The 20242-nt window shown below is 38.7% G+C and overlaps 1 protein-coding gene across 4 annotated transcripts in view; it reads left to right on the top strand.

Moving 5' to 3' along the window:
- TRAPPC9 (trafficking protein particle complex subunit 9) overlaps positions 1 to 20242 on the top strand; it is an 840301-nt gene that overhangs the window by 656986 nt on the left and 163073 nt on the right. The window contains exon 22 of one of the 4 annotated variants that reach the window (XM_050940631.1): positions 12520 to 12707. The exons of the other annotated variants lie outside the window; for them this stretch is intronic. Coding sequence (XP_050796588.1) covers positions 12520 to 12575 — 56 coding nt within the window. The 3' untranslated portion in view covers positions 12576 to 12707. Of the gene's footprint in view, positions 1 to 12519; positions 12708 to 20242 lie in introns of those variants that run through there. 4 annotated transcript variants of the gene reach the window in all.

The following is a 20242-nucleotide window of genomic DNA, read 5'->3' as shown; positions in this document are numbered from 1 at the left end:
CTTTCCGCAGCCCCCATGGGTCTGGAACAGCGAACTGCGACCAGTGGGAGCTGTGATCGGCCAAACCTGTGGATGCGGCAGGTAAACAAACTGGCCCAGCCCGCCAGGGAGCTTACCCTGGCAGGCCTCATGCCAAAGGTTGCCGATCCCTGTTCTAGAATGGTGTTAAGGTGTGTTTAGAAGTTGTGCTGGTTTTTAGATGAGACACGAAACAGACATTGTGGTGTAAAGGAACTTCTGGAACTTTTCAGATGAGTGGAGGGTGAAGTCTTGGCCAGGTTCCACTTCTCATTCCTTGTACTGAAGTTCTCTGTGTATTTTCAACTGGATATGAATACTCCTGACTTCTGTGCCCTAAACCCTGTTGTGCTGTTGCTGTTTACTTTTGTACAGCTGCTAATGTATGTTGCAGCCCATATATTTAAAACATAATTATTGGATAATTTTTGCACATATTTAGTACTATTTAATGCTCATGAGTTAGGTTCAAATTCAGTTAAAATATTTGGGTTGTTGAAATATTAGTGCCTTGGAAAATGGATCAGACTTTTTATTGAATTCATCCTATTTCCATTGCTTTGAGCTGGGAAGATTTTTTCCCCAGCCTTTAAAATATAACTGCCTTGCTCTCTGCTCCAGTTAACGAAAGAGTTACCAGAAAACTTCTGATCATAAATTCATCTAGCTCCTGACATGTCCCTCATTCAGCTAACAATTGCAAAGTGACCACGCTAGATGTGACTGTTGTGCAGGCGAAGGACAAGATGGAGGTTTGCAGTAGATTTTCTTGTTGCATGGGTTGATAAATCCTGGGTTCGAAGGGCTGTAGAAGGAGTTTGTCATGGAGCCTCCCTGTTGGCCATTCGTAGAGCAGCTTCGAGAATAACCCGAACGTCAAGTTTTGTGTGGCTTTCCAATCACTTGGAAGGGGGAATAATGGTGAAGAAGTGAAAATTTTAAACCACCTTTCATTGGCTTAATAAACTTAATAAACAAGATTTATGTATAAATCTCCTGGATATGCTAGCTAAATCTGGAGCCTTTAGCTGTATTTTGACTTCCATAGGACCTGGATAAGCAGCCTGACTGTGACAACTAGTATCCAGGCCATAGAGCATAATTAAGTTCTTACTGAAAAAATTGTCACTATTAGCTCATTTTATGCCTAGAGGTAACCCTTAAAATTATGCATATTTGCACTGGGTAAATGGTGTCTATCAAAATACTTCTGTGAGAAGGATGTGCTTTTTTTAATGAGAACAAGATTACTGTTTGAAAGCATTAGCAGAGAGCCTTGTTTTGCCATAGGCAGTGCAAAACTTTCACATCTTAACTGTTGCAGCAGAGGTACAGATATAAAGTGAAATAGATTGCTTTTCAACACACAGCATCAAGGCTTGGAGTCAATTTCAGATAGGCTGGAAAAACTTGCCTAGTGTAACATGTCTGTTATGCAGTCATGTCTCTTGTCATGTCCAAATGTATTTGTGACACACGTAAAATATGTCTTTTAATATTAAGCAGCAAGTATAAGATTTTGCTTGTACTTGCCATTGCCTTCTGTCATATGGTAAACTTCCAAAAATGCAAGTTAGTAGAAGCAAAAGAAAACCCTCCATGTTTTTTACATTTATGAGATGTGATATGGGTTGTTCCAGCTGGCTTGCTGTTCTGGGAGACTGACCATTCCCAATGATGTCTAGCATGGGTAGTGCTGCCAGAGGGAGTGATTGAAAGAAGTCATGATTTGGGTTAGGACTATGATTAACATGCAAGTTCACTGACTTTACTGTGGAGCTATTTGGAGCTATATACAGCCTTCCTTGGCCAGAAGAAAGGTCACTATGACTCAGGACCCCTCAGTTTCGAGGAGAGGAAGGTGGGGAAGGACAGAGGAATCTTAAAGAAGAGGACCTCCACCCTCAGCAATTTACAAACATAACAACTTCTAGTGGAAAAAAAGGCAGCAGCATATTCTTTTCCTAAAGTAGAGAATTCTAGGCATAATAGGCAGCTGAAGCAGGTGACATGATTAAAATAAGAGTGTCAAATTCCTTGTTGGCATTATAAATGCTCATTTTTATGGGTGGTCTTACTCACCTGCAGACATTATTAATACTTATATAATACCTAGGAACCTCAGACATGTTTGGGTGCGCTCTGTTGTGCTAGAAACAAATAAAAGTACATTGGTCCCTGCCCTGGAAGGTGTGTTGGAAGCTGGTTAATATGAAAGGTGGAGGAGAGGGCGACAGATATTCCTGGGGTTTCCCAAGAATGATGGGAGTCGCCCTTTGCCCACAGCTGCTGAACATGGTGCTTCTGTAGCACTAGCCAGCCACGTTGAGGAGGTCTAAACTGGCTAATTACCTGATCTTTCATATACAAATTTAATACATGCCTATTCTGTAATTAAATAAATATCAATTTTCCCCAACTGCCCTTCTGCCTAATTATTTAAATGAATTTTATGTATATGCTGGTCTTTTTTTGTGGTTAACTAATGGGATTGGTTAGTTTATAATGATTCTTTTGTGATGAATTAAAATGGATGGTCCTAACCTGCAATTTTCACAAACACCCCTTGTCATAAACAGATAGTTAAAGGTTAATGCCTCTTTTACCTGTAAAGGGTTAAGAAGGTCACCTAGCCTAGCTAACACCTGACCAGAGGAACCAATGGGGGAACAGGATGTTTCAAAAGGAAGGAGGGCTTTTTCCTTTGTTAGTTTTCAGTTTCAGACGGAGCGAAAAAGATCAAGGAACCAGCCTCTTATCAGAGTAGTAAGTTTTAGAAAGGAATAAATAGGTTTATGTTTATTTCTTTGTAACCTGTCTTGTGCAATTAGAGGTAGAATCAAATTGGGTATTTGGGTATTTTCGTTGGTGTACTAAGTTTTTGCCCAGGGGAACATCCTCTGTGTTTGGAATCTGTTGTCTGTGAGAGAAGCTGGTATGCTAATCTCTCCTAGAGGGTTTTCTTTTACCTTTCTTTTCTTTAATTAAAAGCCTTTTTCTTAATACCTGATTGATTTTTCCTTGTTTTTAGATCCAAGTGGGTTGGATCTGGATCCACCAGGAGTTGGTGGGAGAAAGGACGGGGGATGGTTAATTTCTCCTTGTTTTAAGATCCAAGGGGTTTGGATCTGTGTTTACCAGGAAATTGGTGAAGTTTCTCAAGGCTACCCAAGGAAGGGAGTGCTTGTGAATGGTGGCAGCCAGACCAGATCTAAGCTGGTAATTGAGCTTAGAGCTTCTCATGCAGGTCCTCCACATCTGTACCCTAAAGTTCAGAGTGGGGAAGGAACCTTGACACCCCTTTTTTGTGACAAGTGCAAGCCAGAAAGATTAGGGTGGGTAAAATGGGTGTCCTATTGGCAAATTTAAACCTGGAACAGTAGCAGTCAACTTTTAATTGTTAATATAGGTGTGCTTCCAACATTCAAAAAATTGAGGACTAAATTGAAAACATTTATTTATAAAAAGGCAGTACCTTTATTATGGAATCACAGAAATTAGAGAAAGAAAAGGTCTACTAATTCATGAATGCCATCTCCCTTGTCCAGGACAGCATTGGTCATTACATTATTATCTTTAGTGCTTTACAAGGTCTACTTTTAAGTAATTTGACATGAGTCTAATCCATAGCCTAGTAGATATCCCCTAACAGTAGCTTGGAGTGGTTACCAATTTTCTAAGAAATTAAGGGCCTGATTTTTAAAATATTTGAACCCACAGCTTACACCCACAAACACTTCAGTAATACAAACTGGCGGGAGGGAGGGAAGAAGAGGGAGGTGTCTTATAAACTAACCAAATCTGATACTCAAGGAGATACCTACATGGTTTTATCTGGGCCCACAATTATGAAATTGAAGGCAAAAAGTGGATTCAATTTGAGGACTTTGTAGTGTTTTGGGGCTTTATTAATTTTGCAAGATTTTAGTATGGAGGTGAATATTTAAACCAATATTTTTAAAAAGTCATTGAACATGCTTAACAATTTTAAATTAAAATTCTTAGTCAGTGGCGTATTACCCACTGGGCAACAGGGCCTCTTCCCAGGACCCCTGGCCAATTGGGGAACCCCGGAAAAATGGGCATCCTCGCACTCTGCTCTGCCTGCCCGGCGCTCCAGCTGGAGAGCGGGGTCAGAGTGTCGGGGCTTGTTATAAGAAGATAAGAATGGCTATACTGGGTCAGATCAAAGGTCCATCTAGCCCAGTATCCTATCTTCTGACAGTGGTCAACGCCAGGAGACCCAGAGGGAATGAACAGAACAAGTAATCATCAAGTGATCCATCCCCTGTTGTCCAGTCCCAGCTTCTGGCAAACAGAGGCTAGGGACACCATCCCTGCGCATCCTGGCTTGCCCCACTTTGCTTGCCCGGCGCTCCTGTTGGGGAACGGGTTTAGGGTATGGGGGCTTGCCCCACTCTGCCTGCCTGCCCTGCCCCAGCTTCCCGGCTGCAGCGACGGGCAGGCAGGCAGAGTGGGGCAAGCCCCAACCCTGCTCCCGGGTTGAAGCGTGGTGGGGAAGGTCCCCCACTTGCTCTGGCCAAGAGGCCCCACCAAAACCTAATCTGCCCCTGCTTATAGTTTGAAGTTTCTGCTATTTAAAGTAAGAATAATTGACTGCATTGCTTTCATTTGCTTATATACTAAGAAACGATACATATTTCACATCTATTTTGCACAATCAAACAGGAATTCATGTTCATTTATAAAAATAAAATACTGTCTGGTGATTTGCTTCCTTTTATTCATGGTATTTGATGATGCTAGAAGGATATTGCTGTGAAGATGAAGCAGCTTAGTTATTGAAGAATTTAATCTTTGTGGACTTCAAAACACTTGAGCTCTGCATCAAAGTGATTTCATTTTTAAATTTTCATCACAGTTTGTCTAATTTCTTTATTATCATTGTCCTTGGTGGAGATTAGCTAGGCCACAAAGAAACATACGCTAGGAAGTTTGAAAAATTATCCTGGCAATGAATTTCACAGGGGAGAAAAATAAAAAACCTTGATTCTCAGAGCAGTGTTTTTAAGATTGACTGTGTAGAACCTTAGGACTGGAAGGGACCTTGAGAGGTCTTCTACTCCAATCCCCTGCACTCAAGGCAGGACTAAGTATTATTCTAGACCAGTGTTTCTCAAACTGGGGTTGCCATTTGTGTAGGGAAAGCCTCTGGCGGGCTGGGTCGGTTTGTTTGCCTGCCCGTTCCGCAGGTCCAGCCAATCACAGCTCCCACTGGCTGCGGATCACTGCTCCAGGCCGATGGGAGCTGCTGGAAGCAGTGGGGGCTGAGGGACTTACTGGCCACTACTTCCAGCAGCCTCCATTGACCTGTAGCGGCAAACCACGGACAGTGGGAACTGCAATCGGCCGGGGAGCTGCAGACGGGGCAGGTAAACAAACTGGCCCAGCCTGCCAGGGGCTTTATTCCAGTGCTTAATTATCTGACAATTAGGAAGTTTTTCCTAATGTCCGATCTAAACCTCCTTTGCTGCAATTTAAGCCCATTCCTTCTTGTCCTATCCTCAGAGATTAAGGAGAACAATTTTTCTCTCCCTTCTCCCCTTGTAACAACCTTTTATGTACTTGAAAACTGTTATCATATCCCCCCTCCATCTTCTCTTCTCCAGACTAAACAAATTCAGTTGTTTTCAGTCTTCCTCTCATAGGTCATGTTGTCTAGACCTTTAATCATTTTTGTCACTCTTCTCTGGACTCTCTCCAATTTGTCCACATCCTTCCTGAAATGTGGCATCCAGAACTGGACACAATTCTCCAGTTGAGGCCGTATCAGCATGGAGTAGAGAGGTAGAATTACTTCTCGTGCCTTGCTTACAACACTCCTGCTAATACATCCCAGAATGAGGTTTGCATTTTTTGAAACAGTGTTACACTGTTGACACATATTTAGCTTGTGGTCCACTATGACCCTGCGATCACTTTCTGCTGTACTGCTGCCTAGGCAGTCATTTCCCATTGAGCAAATACTCACCAGCAACCACATACCACACAACAAAAACACTAACCCAAGAATCTATCCTTGCAACAAAGCTCGTTGCCAACTTTGTCCACATATTTATTCAAGGAACACCATTATAGGACCTAATCACATCAGCCACACTGTCAGAGGCTTGTTCACCTGCTCATCCACCAATGTGATATATGCCATCATGTGCCAGCAATGTCCCTCTGCCATGTACATTGGCCAAACCGGACAGTCTCTACGCAAAAGAATAAATAGACACAAAACTGACATCAGGAATCATAACATTCAAAAACCAGTAGGAGATCACTTCAGCCTCTCTGGCCATTCAGTAACAGACTTAAAGGTGGCAATTTTGCAACAGAAAAGCTTCAGAAACAGAACAACAAAACAAGAAACTGCTGAACTGGAATTAATTTGCAATCTAGATACCATTGACTTGGGCTTGAATAGAGACTGGCAGTGGATGGGTCATTACACAAATTGAATCTATTTCCCCATGTTAAGTATCCTCACACCTTCTTGTCAACTGTCTGAAATGGGCTATCCTGATTATCACTACAAAAGTTTTTTTTCTCCTGCTGATAATAGCTCACCTAATAGCTCACCTTAATTAATTACTCATATTACAGTTGGTATGGCAACCACCATTTTTTCATATTCTCTGTGTATATATATCTTCCTACTGTATTTTCCACTGCATGCATCCGATGAAGTGGGTTTTAGCCCATCAAAGCTTATGCTCAGATAAATTCGTTAGTCTCTGAAGTGCCACAAGTACTCCTGTTCTTTTTGCTGATACAGACTAACATGGCTACCACTCTGAAACCCATTTCCCATTTTGTATGTGTGCAATTGATTGTTCCTTCCTAAGTGGAGTACATTGCATTTGTCCTTATTGAATGTCAACCTATTTACTGCAGACCATTTCTCCAGTTTGTCCAGATTATTTTGAATTTTAATCCTATCCTCCTGCTGTTAACCAAAAGGATGGTGGTTCAAGCCCACCCCGGGACAGTGGTAACCCTGTGTTGGAGGGGGAGAGAGAGTTCAGTGGTTTGAGCATTGGCCTGCTAAACCCAGGGTTGTAAGTTCAGTCCTTTAGGGGACCATTTAGGGATCTGGGGCCAAAATCTGTCTGGGGATTGCTCCTGCTTTGAGCAGGGGGTTGGACTAAATGACCTTCTGAGGTCTCTTCTAACCCTGATATTCTATGAAAGCACTTGCAGCCCCTCCCAGCTTGGTATCGTCCGCAAACTTTATCAGTGTACTCTCTATGCCATTATCTAAATAATTGATGAAGATATTGAACAGGGAACCAGAACTGATTCCTGTGGGTCCCCTCTTGATATGCCCTTCTAGCTTGACTGTGAACCACTGCTAACTACTCTCTGGGAACAATATTCCAACTAGTTATGCACCCACCTTACATTAGCTTCATCTAAGTTACATTTCTCTAGTTTGTTTATGAGACGGTCACACAAGACAGTATAAAAAGCCTTACTAATATCAAGATATACCACATCTACCACTTCTCTCCTATCCACAAGGCTTGTTACCCTGTAAAAGAAAGCTATTAGGTTGGTTTGACACAATTTATTTTTGGCAAATCTATGCTGAGTGTTACTTATTATCTTCTAGGTGTTTGCAAATTGATTGCTTAATTATTTGCTCAATTATCTTTCTGGGTACTGAAGTTCAGCTAACTGGTCTGTAATTCCTTGAGTTGTCCTTATTCCCCCTTTTATATATGTTTGCTATATTTGCCCTTTTCCAGTCCTCTGGAATCTCTCCCGTCTTCCTTGACTTTTTGAAGATAATCGCTAAGGGCTCAGATATCCCCTTAGTGAGCTCCTTGAGTATTCTGGGATGTATTTCATCAGGCTCTGGTGACTTGAAGACTTGTAACTTGTCTAAGTAATTGTAACTTGTCTTTTTCTATAGTGTCTCACACTTCTTTTCTTATATAACACATCTCACTGATATAAGTTAATATTTGTCAGCACTGTGGAAGAAATGCCTCAGTAGAAATAATTTGACTGGAGAAAGGGCATGGGGCACTAGCACTGAGGAATCATTCTGTCATAAGGTACATTATACAAGAAAGTAGAAAAACAGGAATGGGTGAACGAACTAAAGGCAGCGAAGCTGTTTGATTTAAGGAGGAGAATGAGCCCATCATAAGAAGCAAGATACATGATGTGTAGGCCAAGGTGGAGCTGTGCAGGGCTCTGGATTTGAGCTGAAGAAGTTTAAATGTTGAGCGAAGGAGAGCTAGTGGAGGGATTCCACAAGGGGAGTGATATGTCCAGAAAACAATGGGCAAAGAAGATAATTTTAGCAGCTGCAGATTGGATGGACTGGAGAGCAGCAAGGTGAGAATCAGATGCCAGACTACAGGTTGTTTCAGTAATCAAATCAGGAGATGGCCTGGGCATGGATGGATGTTTTAGCTATTTGGACAGAAAGGGAAGTCTCTTCTTTTTGAATATGTTATGGAAGAAGGACGCAGTTAAGACATATGGCTAGATTTTTAAAGGTATTTAAGTGCATAGTGAGATTTGCAAAAGCACAATGGTTTTGTCCACAGAAGAGGAGAAATGAGGACGCAGAAGGGAAAATATTCAGCTCAGTTTGGTCCATGATTAGCTTGATCCGGCAGCGTGCCTTCCTGGCGATGGCTAGAGAATGAGATGTGCAAGAGTGGATTGATGGAGACAGAGCAGGCATCTAGAGGTGGATTTGTGACTCAGCATAGTGATGACAGTTGTGTGTAAATGAATGAGGTCTTCCGAGGATAAGGTGTAGAGGAGAGAGGCCTAAGGACACAGCCGTATGGGACTTGCAGAAAGGAGCAGGAGAAGAACCAAAAGAGATGCTGAAAGAACAATTGATGAGGAGGAGAAACCTTCCTAAAACTTTTAATGAAAAGGTTACCCAAAAAAGTCATCTTGCAGCAAAGAGAATCTTTTAGTTGCATCTAATATTCTCTCCTCCATCTGACTTTGCTTTTGCAATAAGGCAACCCTATGTTGTTTTTTGAGCTGGAGGCAAATGACATGTGGTGGTGGTTAATAATTGAATGTATTATAGTGCCTCCTGTAAAAATAATCGGCCCTAGCAGTACTGTACATACTGCTCAGTTGCCTCTGAGAATGAAGAACGATACACATTTTTTAAAGATAACTGTGCTATTCTTGCTTAGATTGCTATGAACATACATAAGTGAAATTAGTGATTGTTAAATTATGGAAATGAATGTGGAAGAGCCAGTTTATACTTAAACTGTCTCTCGCCCTTCTTTCTGTTTTTCTTTTCAGCTCATTTTGCCCTGTGACACTAATTCTAAAGGATTATGTTGCTGATTACTGTTGTTCGTACCTTTTTTGGCTTAATCGCTAATAGGCCAGAAGTTGTATGTTGGCTTGATCGCTAATAGGCCAGAAGTTGTATGAACAAGCAAATTGGGATCTAAACTCATTTTTATTCAATTCTACTTTTCCTACATGAAAACAGAGGTGGAAATGTTACATTTTACTGTATAGAATCCCTCTCTTTTATTATTATTTCACAGTTTTTCATTACCTTGTATCGGAGAATATGTAGGTGCTTCACAAATATAAATAAGTTAATTATAATGTTAATTATTTTGGTTCTGTATTACACTAATGCTCACAACTCCTGAGCAGGCCTTTTCTCTTAGATGCTGTGCAAACCAATAGTAAAATTTGCCTCATCTGTAAATCTTACCATTTAATTTAAGCAAAAACTCAACAACTTATTATAGAACAATTGGAAGGAGAGGTTGAAAACTATGTGTGTGAACGGTTGCCTAAACTGACCACATGCAGAATCACAATTTGGTTTGTTTTTTTGGTGGGGGGGGAGGTCGTTAATTGAATTTCATAGCACTCCTGTGAGTTTGGTGATTAGTCTTTTATCTATTTTGCAGATGAAATATATTGAAACAGAGAGTTTAGGTGATGTGCCCAAGGTCGCATGTTGAGTAGTGGCAGAGCTGAGAAAAAATTCAGAACAGACCTCTACTCTGAAGTTCTGTTCAGTTTTATCTACACCTCCAATGGCCAGTGGCTGTCCCAGCCATCCTGGCTGCAGAGCTTTTCAGAGGGAAATTCCAAACTTGATAGGGCTCTGTTGGAGCGGGAAGACAATTAGCCCAGTCACTTTGAGGGCAGAGAGCCATTTTAAATATTTTTGGAACAATCTCTTAGCCTAATTTTTCTCATCCCTCTGAAGCAGGATCATAATCAAACACAAATTAAAGGAGACTCTGCAGTGGGACTGGATAACATTCTATGGCCTATGTCATACAGGAAGTCAGACTAGATGATCTGATGGTTCCTTATGGCCTTCAGAGCTATGAATTTGAGTCATAGGAAGAAACGCCCAAAGGGGACATAAAAAAGATCAGTACTCCCACTTCACCTCATGTTAAATCAAGATGATGGGACAATGATTGACTTCTTTGCATCTGGAAACAGCAGTAAAGGACCTGGAGGCCTTCTCCATATGTCAGAACCTGGGATTTGATGTGATGTATGCTCTCTTGCAAAGAGGGGCAATGTTTCTGCTATATGCCATCCCACCTTTCGCACTATGGGATCATACAAAAGACAGGAAGGAAAAAGCACCAGTGATGCTATTTCTCTGTCTGTCTGAATTGGCTATGACACTCAGGACTGATTAACCTGCCATTAGATCTTTTGATGAGTTTACCACATAGAGGAAATTTGCTATATAATATAGAGAACGCGAATTGCTTTTCAGTTAAACACATTCAGTGGATGTCAGTAGACTGAGTTAAAGTTTTTACAGTGGAATCTGTTGTTCGAATCCCAGAACAGTGAGAGAAACTACATACTCTTTGTATGGGTGGATGATGAGATACTTGCAATTATATTACAGTACTACTGTATGTTCCACTCCATGCATCTGATAAAGTGGGTTTTAGCCCACGAAAGCTTATGCCCAAATAAATGTTAGTCTGTAAATTGCCACAAGGACTCCTCATTGTTTTTGCTGATACAGACTAACAGTTACCGCTCTGAAACCTGAGTACTACTGTTGGTTGTAATGTCTTCATTTCAAAGATGAAATTTGGATTTGGTGAGTAGGAAGAATGGAACGTGCGCTATTTTACTGGAGTTACTTTTATGCTGAAAACTGTGGCATGTTGGGTTTGAAGGATGCCTACATGTTTATTGAATTGGACCCAATCCAGGCAGACAGGCAATCTTTTTCTCACCATTACACACAGCCTATCTTGAAATCTGACAAGACAGCTACTGTAGCTTGACGAGAGAACATTATATCATTGATTTGTTTGCAGAAGATGTGAAAGAAAGTGAAAAAGGGTGCTAGGTTGTTGTTAGTTTAAGCTTCATTGTTGATTTTAGTTTAAGCTTCATTCAAGGCTTTTATGTTACTCCAGACCTAAACTGGAGTGACTTTCCCTAAAATGCTCTATTTTAAGTTGTAACAGAGAAATTTGATGGTGCTGTGAGAGAAGGAAAGGGACACCTTATAGGTAAGGCATCACAATATACGTCGCTGCTGACAGCACAATAAGTCTTATTCCAAGAGTCAACTGTATTTCTAAAAATTAAATATCAATTTCATTAAAAAACACTTTGCCTTCAGACCCTTTGTGATGACTGCTTTTTATTGTTACAGTTCTGCCTTTCTCAATATAGTGAAGACACTCAACTGTTTTTATGTGGTACAAGGGCATTTAACTAAAATTAAAATAAAGAAAGAAGGAAGAAGGAATATGCATGTTGAATATCAGAAACATGTTTGGGTGAGGCGTTGTAGACTGCATTTTCTCCCAAGAGAAGTGGTAGAAGTTCCATCATTGGAGACATATAAAGCTACTTGGAAAACCAGTGGAACATGTACTGTAGATTGAGCTTGTTGTATTCCATGTTTCTGCAACTAAGTCTGCTCCCTATCAGAAAATAGAACATTTTTTTAAAACCTCTATTGTTTGAGTTTACTTATAAGGCTAGATATTTTTTTTTAAATCTTTCCTCTTATTCAAAATGGCTGCTGTGACTCATTTGATCATTTGTCAAGTCATGTAAAATGGCACACAACAAATCTGGTCATGCAACATTATAGACCCAAGTAGCAGCTAAAAAAGATTCTTCATTCAGGCACCCAGAAAGCTGCGAGTTCATGTGAGAGTTGCAGGAGCCTACTGGCGAAAGCATTTCTTGTGGGCTAAAAAGGAGAGAGAAGACATATGTGAGCCCAGGGAGGAATTTTATTTTTTAAATAGCCCTTGTTAATTTTTAAGTTCTCTCTGTTACTGGGTTTTGGTAACTATGGAAATGGACAGCAGAATTTCAGTTCCCTTCCACAGAATTCAGTGTGCCTTATGTGAAATTCTACTGGCTTTGACTATAGGGAGGAATCTTGCATTAGCCAAATGGGGAGATGTAGTGGACAATGTATTAATTTTTTTCCATCTCTAATTTCTATTCTTTTTTTTCCAGAGTTTGCATGGATCTCTGTTTTACTGTGCATAGAATTGCTGCTTTTATGTCATTGAAAGGATCTGGCACACCTTGGAATTTTTATCCATTACTGAGAAGCTGTTTACTATGAGTGATGGCATTCTTTCAGCAACCTAAAATAGCACTGTTTTCCCTCATTCCTTCCTGTGCATCCTGGTGAGGACCTAGTAGGCCCATCATTAGACATATATATAAATTCATTGATATTTCAAATTACAAATCTATTGACATCTCAAGAAAAGCTTTTAAGATCTCTATTCCCAATGTTTATTTCCTATTTGTAGTCATATAGTTCTGTTTGTGGCATCTAATACTTTTCACAGCAATCAGATTTCTGACTTTGTCAGAGAGGAATAACTGCAGGAATAAAGAGATCCCCGAAATCTAGTATCTGGTTTTCATTCCTGTCTGGCTAGTAAAAACTAGGATTGGAGAGTAATTTAGAAAATGTGCACAGTAGAACGTGTCAAGAGTTTTAAATCAGGTGTCATCTTGTCTTTAGTTGCTTACAAGTTAATTAAGCAACAAAATATGACAGGCAGTACATTTCTGTGCTATCATTGCACTCCTCAGGTGATTACATTATGTCAAAATTAATTAAAAACTTTTTATAAGTGCAGTATCAACACCATATGGAATTTTTCTGTTGTGGCACATGGATCTAAGGTAATGTAACTCATGTTAAGAACACTGTGTACACAGAACAGCATGCAATTCCAAGACTGTAGATTTTTATGGAGGGAATCGGGTCATAGCACTCAATTAACCTAACAACTAATTATTACCAGTAAATTTATATTTACTGGCAATTAGTTATTAGAGTGACAATTGGAAAGTCCTATTTATGTCTGCAGTTCTAGAGCTATTTTACAAATATATGTTGCTTTTGATATTTTAACAAATAATTATGATATAAAGTACAGGCCCTGTTAACTTTCAGTTACGCAGTTATCCTCTAAGGGAAAAAGAATATTTCTACACCAGGAAATCATCAAATAATCATTCATATATTGTCTGTATAGAGGTGTAAATGTTAGAGATTATAAATTACTGTAGTTTGAGAACAAGCTATAAAAAAGACTCTGAAAAGAGTCTGAAGAAGGGGATACTACACAGTTAGCTTTTCCAATCGGTGTAAAGAGTTGTCCTCATTAATTGAACTTCATTCTTCATTCATCTTTGATGTATAATAAAAAGCTACTTCAAAGCTAATTTCTTAAGTGGAAACAATTAGAGCAATTTGCCATTCACTTTTTAACAGATCCCTGTAATTTCAGTTATGTTTTGCTTTTGTTTTTATGTTCAGGAATTCAGGGTATGATATTTGCCTAACTCTGACTTAAAATGTTTTGCTCTTGGAGAAAAACTATTGTATGTGTTTAATCCACTTTATGAACAAACCTCGTCATTCTAACCAGAGCAGAACAATGTTTAGAGATGGGTCTGAGCCAAAACGCAACTCTGAATTTCACAACTCCATAATGGATCAAATCAGAACAATGGATCCACACACTCCTGAACTTCAGGATTCAAAATCCAGATCAGAATCCCAGCCAGTTGTGATGAGTGTTGTTATAAAAGCATCTAAATGGATAGACTTTTCCAAAACGAGGAGTGAGATAAATTTAAGATGGGAACTTTGATCCAATCTTGGCTTCAGATCCTGTATTAGGTAGGTTAGATCATCTCTAATTTTGACACAACAATAACTAGATCATTTTCTTTCCTAATACCTCCACTTATTTATTTTATATACTCCAAGACAATCACATACTAGCCCTACAAAATAGAAATGTATGCTGTCATAAATATAAAGGGAAGGGTAACAACCTTTATGTATGTAGTAAAATAAAATCCCTCCTGGACAGAGGTACAAAATCACTTTCCTATAAGGGGTTAATCAGTTCAATTAACGTAGTTGGCACCTGACCAGAAGGACCAACGGGGAAGGAAGATGCTTTCAAATCGGGGGTGGGCGGAAGGTTTTGTTTGTGCTCACTTTGTTCCCCCTCGGGACACAGAGAGAGAGACCAAGCTGGTAAACCACCTCCTAAAAGGATACATGAAATGGTACACCTAAAATTACAGAAATTGTATGTAAAGGCAAGGAAATGCGTTAGATTATCTTTTGTTTTAGGTTATGAATTTTCCCTGTGCTATGAAGTAGTTTTATTTCTGTTTTTTGTAACTGTAAAGTTGAGTCCGGAGGGGAGTCCTCTGTGTTCTAAATCTTTTATTACCCTGTAAAATTACCTTCGATCCTGATTTTGAAGGTGTGATTCTTTTACTTTTTTCTTCATTATAAAGTTATTCTTTTAAGAACCTGATTGATTTTTAATGTCCTAAAAACCCAAGGGTTTGGTCTGTGCTCACTTTAACCTATTGGTTAGTATATTATTCTCAAGCCTCCTCAGGAAAGGGAGTGAAGGTGCTTGGGGGGATATTTTGGGGAAATAAGGACTCCAAGTGGTCTTTTTCCTGAATCTTTGTCTAAATCATTTGGTGGTGGCAGCAAAACTGTTGAAGGACAAGGAAAGGATTTGTGCCTTGGGGAAGTTTTTAACCTATGCTGGTATTTATAAGCTTAGGGGGTCTTTCATGCTAGTCCCCACATCTGTACCCCAGAGTTCAGAGTAGGGGGGGAACCCTGACACATGCTCATGTCAGTTGGGTGTTGATTATATTCGGTGTATTCCTATTGGCACCCAGGGTTATGAACAGTTACTTGTAACACTGACAACTAGTGTTAATTGATTTAAATAATTTCCATTAAATAGTCAAACTGCGTAAGAATCATGTTAGAGAGACAAGATGAGTGAGGTAATATCTTTTATTGGACCAACTTCTGTTGATGAGAGAGACAAGCTTTCTAGCTACCCAGAGCTCTTCTTCAGGTCTGGGAAAGGGACTAAGAGTATTATTGCTAAATACAAGATTGTCGCAGCAACACGTTATTGCATGGCTTAGAATTTAAGATGCTATGCTAAAGTTTGCTATTATTACAGGACAAGCGTAATGCCTAAGGTTGGATTTTTCAAAGGTGCCCAAGGAAGTTAGTGCCCAGTTGGGTTCCTTTAGTCCCCTTTGAAAATTCCAGCTTAATTTTTTTCCTCGTTCTGTGTGCACTTTAATTCAGGGTCCCGTTTAGTTCTGTGCATAGCTGTACTGACCTAAGAGAAGAAGGCAGAATGACCTTTAAATTTTCCTACGGTATTCATGCCTGGCCAGAACCAGTAGAACATTGATAAACCATTGAAATTTTTCAAAATCTAGTGTGTATGCACAAAGTACTTGTAAAAGCCCCTTTAACTTTCACAAATTACAGCCACTTTTTGACAAAACCACCAAAAATCAGATCTGTGGCATAAGGCCTATGCCCCTACCAAATTTCAGCTTTCTGCCTCAAATTCCTGACGTGTTACACCTACACAAAACATCTCACTTTTTTATAATAATAATAATGGTTGCTTCTGTATTTTGTCTTGTCAAACTAAGTAGAATACAGAATTTTAAATAACCAGCATAGAATAGTGCTGGAGTTTCTTTGCTACATTATATATTAGATGGCTAGGCTGCAGCAGTCAGATTGCGGTTTTTATTAGAATATTTTATCTTTGACATGACATTACTTCTAAATTATTAACCATACCAAAGAAACAGAAATCAAGGGTAAGCGATATATTTAATGTAATGCATTATTAAATGTGCCTTTGTGATGTAAAAGGAAGGCCTCTAAATTTTGTCTGTCTCTCTATAATAAATATGGAGAGATGGACATATACATAAAATATATTGGATAATGGGAGAAAATATGTGGAATATCGATATCATAATAGGCTGAAACTTGTAGCTTTCCCAGCCTAGACACAGTTTAAGAATGTCTAAAACAGGGATCAGCAACCTTTCAGAAGTGGTGCGCCGATTCTTCATTTATTCACACTAATTTAATATTTCGTGTGCCAGTAATACATTTTAACATTTTTAGAAGGTCTTTCTGTAAGTCTATAATATATAACTAAACTATTGTTATATGTAAAGTAAATAAGGTTTTTAAAATGTTTAAGAAGCTTCATTTAAAATTAAAATTCAGAGTCCCCCCTCGGACCGGTGGCCAGGACCCGGGCAGCGTGAGTGTCACTGAAAATCAGCTTGTGTGCCGCCTTTGGCTCACATGCCATAGGTTGCCTACCCCTGGTCTAAAACATAACTCCCACTCAATTCAGTGCTGAAGAAATTGCACCTCAGTTTTTACCCTTTATTATCCAACCTGCATAGGTTCTTATATGCCCACTTCGTCATAGTATCTAAGTACGTTTTGAGATGTCACTATCCCATCCCAATTCTACTGCCTTCCAGCAAAACCTGGGAAGTCGAGAGCTAATATTTCAAATAGGGCCGTCAAGTGATTTAAAAAATTCTGATTAATCGCACTGTTAAACAACAATAGAATACCATTTATTTTAACTATTTTTGGATGTTTTCTACATTTTCAAATATATTAAATTCAATTACAACACAAAATACAGAGTGTACAGTGCTCACTGCATATTTTTTTACAAATATTTTCACTGTAAAAACCAAAAAATTTTGTCAATTCACCTCATACAAGTACTGTAGTGCAATCTCTTTATCATGAAATCTGAACTTATAAATGGAGAAGTATGTACAAAAAAACTGCATTCAGAAATAAAACAGTGTAAAACTTTATAGCCTCCATCACTAAGGTGAAAAAGATTATTCCATGGTCTTACACTCTTTTCCCACTTTGAAAATACCTTAAAGTTAGTGAAAATATCAGTGATGAAATAAAAGTGGTCTCTATGGGGAAACCTCACCACTCCTTGCCTATGATAAAAGACATTTACTAACATTTAGTACATAGTACTACCTGAAGTACTTAGCTATGCCATATTCTAATTATTTCCTGTTCTAAGTCTGTCACATACCACTGTGTTACTAACTCAAATACCTAATCTTATTAAATATTGATTTTTTTTAAGGTGACAACAGTAATATCACCTTAAAATGCCATTGCTGGAGCTAGAGGAGCTTGGTTTACTATGAGTGCCTGTTGGAACTTGGAGTTAGAGCATAATCACAGTGACAGGGCATGACAAATAGTGGGTAACTGCAGCAAGGGAAAAATAATGTCTTTGCAGAGATTTATATTAAAGGACTGGGATTTAGCCCATTTTTATCTCTCTTGTTTTGTTTAACAGTTCTTACAGTTCTTTAAACCTAATTAATTCTGGTAGTTGTTATCCTTTTATGAAGGGTTCCTGTGTAGAGTGCATTCTAGTTAACCTGAAATCCAGGAGGAGTGATTAGCAGAATAGCTGGAACCAGTGGTGTCCCAGGGTTAAGCAGGTTACTAGATATATTGGCATTTTTTAAAAAAAGCTCTCTGTATTCTTGGGTTTGTTCTTCTAAGTGTTAGAACATATTGAACAGAGTGTATTTTATTGGATTACCTCAGCACGGGTGATAATTAAATGAATGATTACTAAAACAGGACAGTTATATGACATCCAATTATTTAACAATGTAAACTGTCAAGATCTTTTATTCAGAGACTCTAAAAGCTGGACTTTGAATCCAACCGAGTGCAGTTCTTTGGAATCAAATTTCGCTTCAGCTCTGACTCTGTCAGTTGTTGTTGTATGGGTTATCTGTAAAACACTGTTGCATGAGTGGCATTTACAATTTGAAATATAGGATTTGTTTATTTATAGTTGTATAATTTCTCTCTTTAAGTCACTGAAGTACCCCGAATTCAGGTACATAACTTTTGTGGTCAGTAGATCTGCACCCCCTTATATGGTGAAAGCCACTTATGGTGCACTTGTACAGTAAGTACTCTAATAATTCCATAGTTAATGGTCTGATGAGATTTTTAATAAAATTCCTAAACAAAAATCTTAGTTAATAAATAGTTATGTTTGAAAGTGATTCCAGCTTACATAACAGTTAACGGATCCAGTCAATTTCCTTTACCATACAATCATCCTTCATCACTTACTGTCATCATACCTGATGTGCACCACCCATATAGCTTTAAACCTGCCTCATATAATTTGCAAACATCAAAAAAAAACATCTAGGTCCATATCCTCAATTGGCATAAATCAGATTAGCTCAATTGACTCCAATAGACCTTTGCTGTTACAGACCATTTTATGATCTTGGCCCCTAAGTACTAGAATATTATGAAGAATTAGGTCCCTTGTATTGGAAATTGGATTTTATTATCTACCAGTAATTTGTTATTTTGATAGTTATCTACTTTGGGAGGCACTGTGTTTCTGTGGATAGTGCTAGACTAGGAGTCAGGAAATCTGTTTTCTTTCCAGTTTTGCCACTGACCTGCTATGCAAACTATGATTGCATTTCCTCATCTGTCAAAGGGGGATAATAATTATTCCCTTTCTTTATGGAATGTTTTGAGATATACAATGAAAAATGCTATATAAGCACTATTAAGTTAAATCAGAGTTACCAAATGGCAAACCACTTATTTGACACAAACCTTTTCTTTTAAATACTTTGTCATATCGAATCCTTAGTATGCATAACTTTTTCATGAATTAGGTAGATGGTAAGAGAACTTTCCCTAAAGATTCTGGGTTATCGTGGTTAGACCAGGCTTTAGGAAAGGCAGGATTCCTTTCTCTGCCCTTCATTTACAATGTGATCTTCGGCTAGTTACTTAACGGATCAGTTGCTCACTTTCCCTTATCTTTAAAATAGAGACAGTGATACTTACCTATTTTGTCTTACAGGTTTATCGTTACTTACATTAATGAATATTTATAATTAGTCATGGTACTACATGCCTGTATCGATCTCCCATCACAATAGTGTCTGGATGTGTTTCAGATGGTTTAGATTAAGGACAAACAAATACATGCTAAAATAAGAAGCATATATTCTGGGTTCTCCACCCCTTGGCACAGAATTCTAGCATGTCCAAGGAAGGGAGGGGAGATTCTCTGAAATTATGGACCCCTGGCCACTTGAAGCTTTACAACCAGAAATGAAATGGCAAGCTCTTAACCAGAAGTGAAATGGCAAGCAATGCAGAGTACACAGTAAAGGTAATATGTCCTTACCAGATTGCCTTGCTCTCAAGATATAATATATGGTATATTGTATGAATTATTAAGTTCTGAAGGTTTACTATTATAATGGAATGGTCATGTAGCCTCTATGCTGGATGAAATTGACATCATGAGGCTGGGTGCTTCAGAGAGCAAAACATACTTCTTATCCTCACTAACACCTGGAAAAACAAATGGACCAAATACATAGTTTGTGTTATTAATGTGTGTGTGTTCAAAATATTTTTGTTTTGCAGGCTTTTCTGCTTGAAGAGCATAGTTATTGTTTTGTTTCCACTTGATTTTAATCATCTGAAAAAGTTATCACTGGTTCCTGTTTACAAATATAGAGCCAAATGTGAAAAAAAAGTGTCATTTCTCAGAGCATTGATCTGATTTTGTTCACATTTTTAAAAGGCACTCTGTCTCTGAAAGGGATCATTATTAATCATCTTTTTCACAGTGCTTGGCTTCAAAAATAAGTGCACACTAGTTCTGGGAAAAGGCTTTTTTAAGTTCATAGTGTAAGGGGATCTAAAGCTTGCAAAGGTTCACATTTGGGCCCTATTCTTACATCTTTACTCAGGCTCTTTCTCAGGCAAAAT

Source organism: Gopherus flavomarginatus, chromosome 2, assembly GCF_025201925.1.
Source record: "Gopherus flavomarginatus isolate rGopFla2 chromosome 2, rGopFla2.mat.asm, whole genome shotgun sequence".
Lineage (NCBI taxonomy): Eukaryota > Metazoa > Chordata > Testudines > Testudinidae > Gopherus > Gopherus flavomarginatus.
Note: the sequence above shows the minus strand (reverse complement) of the source record. Positions and strands in the feature narration are given on the sequence as shown.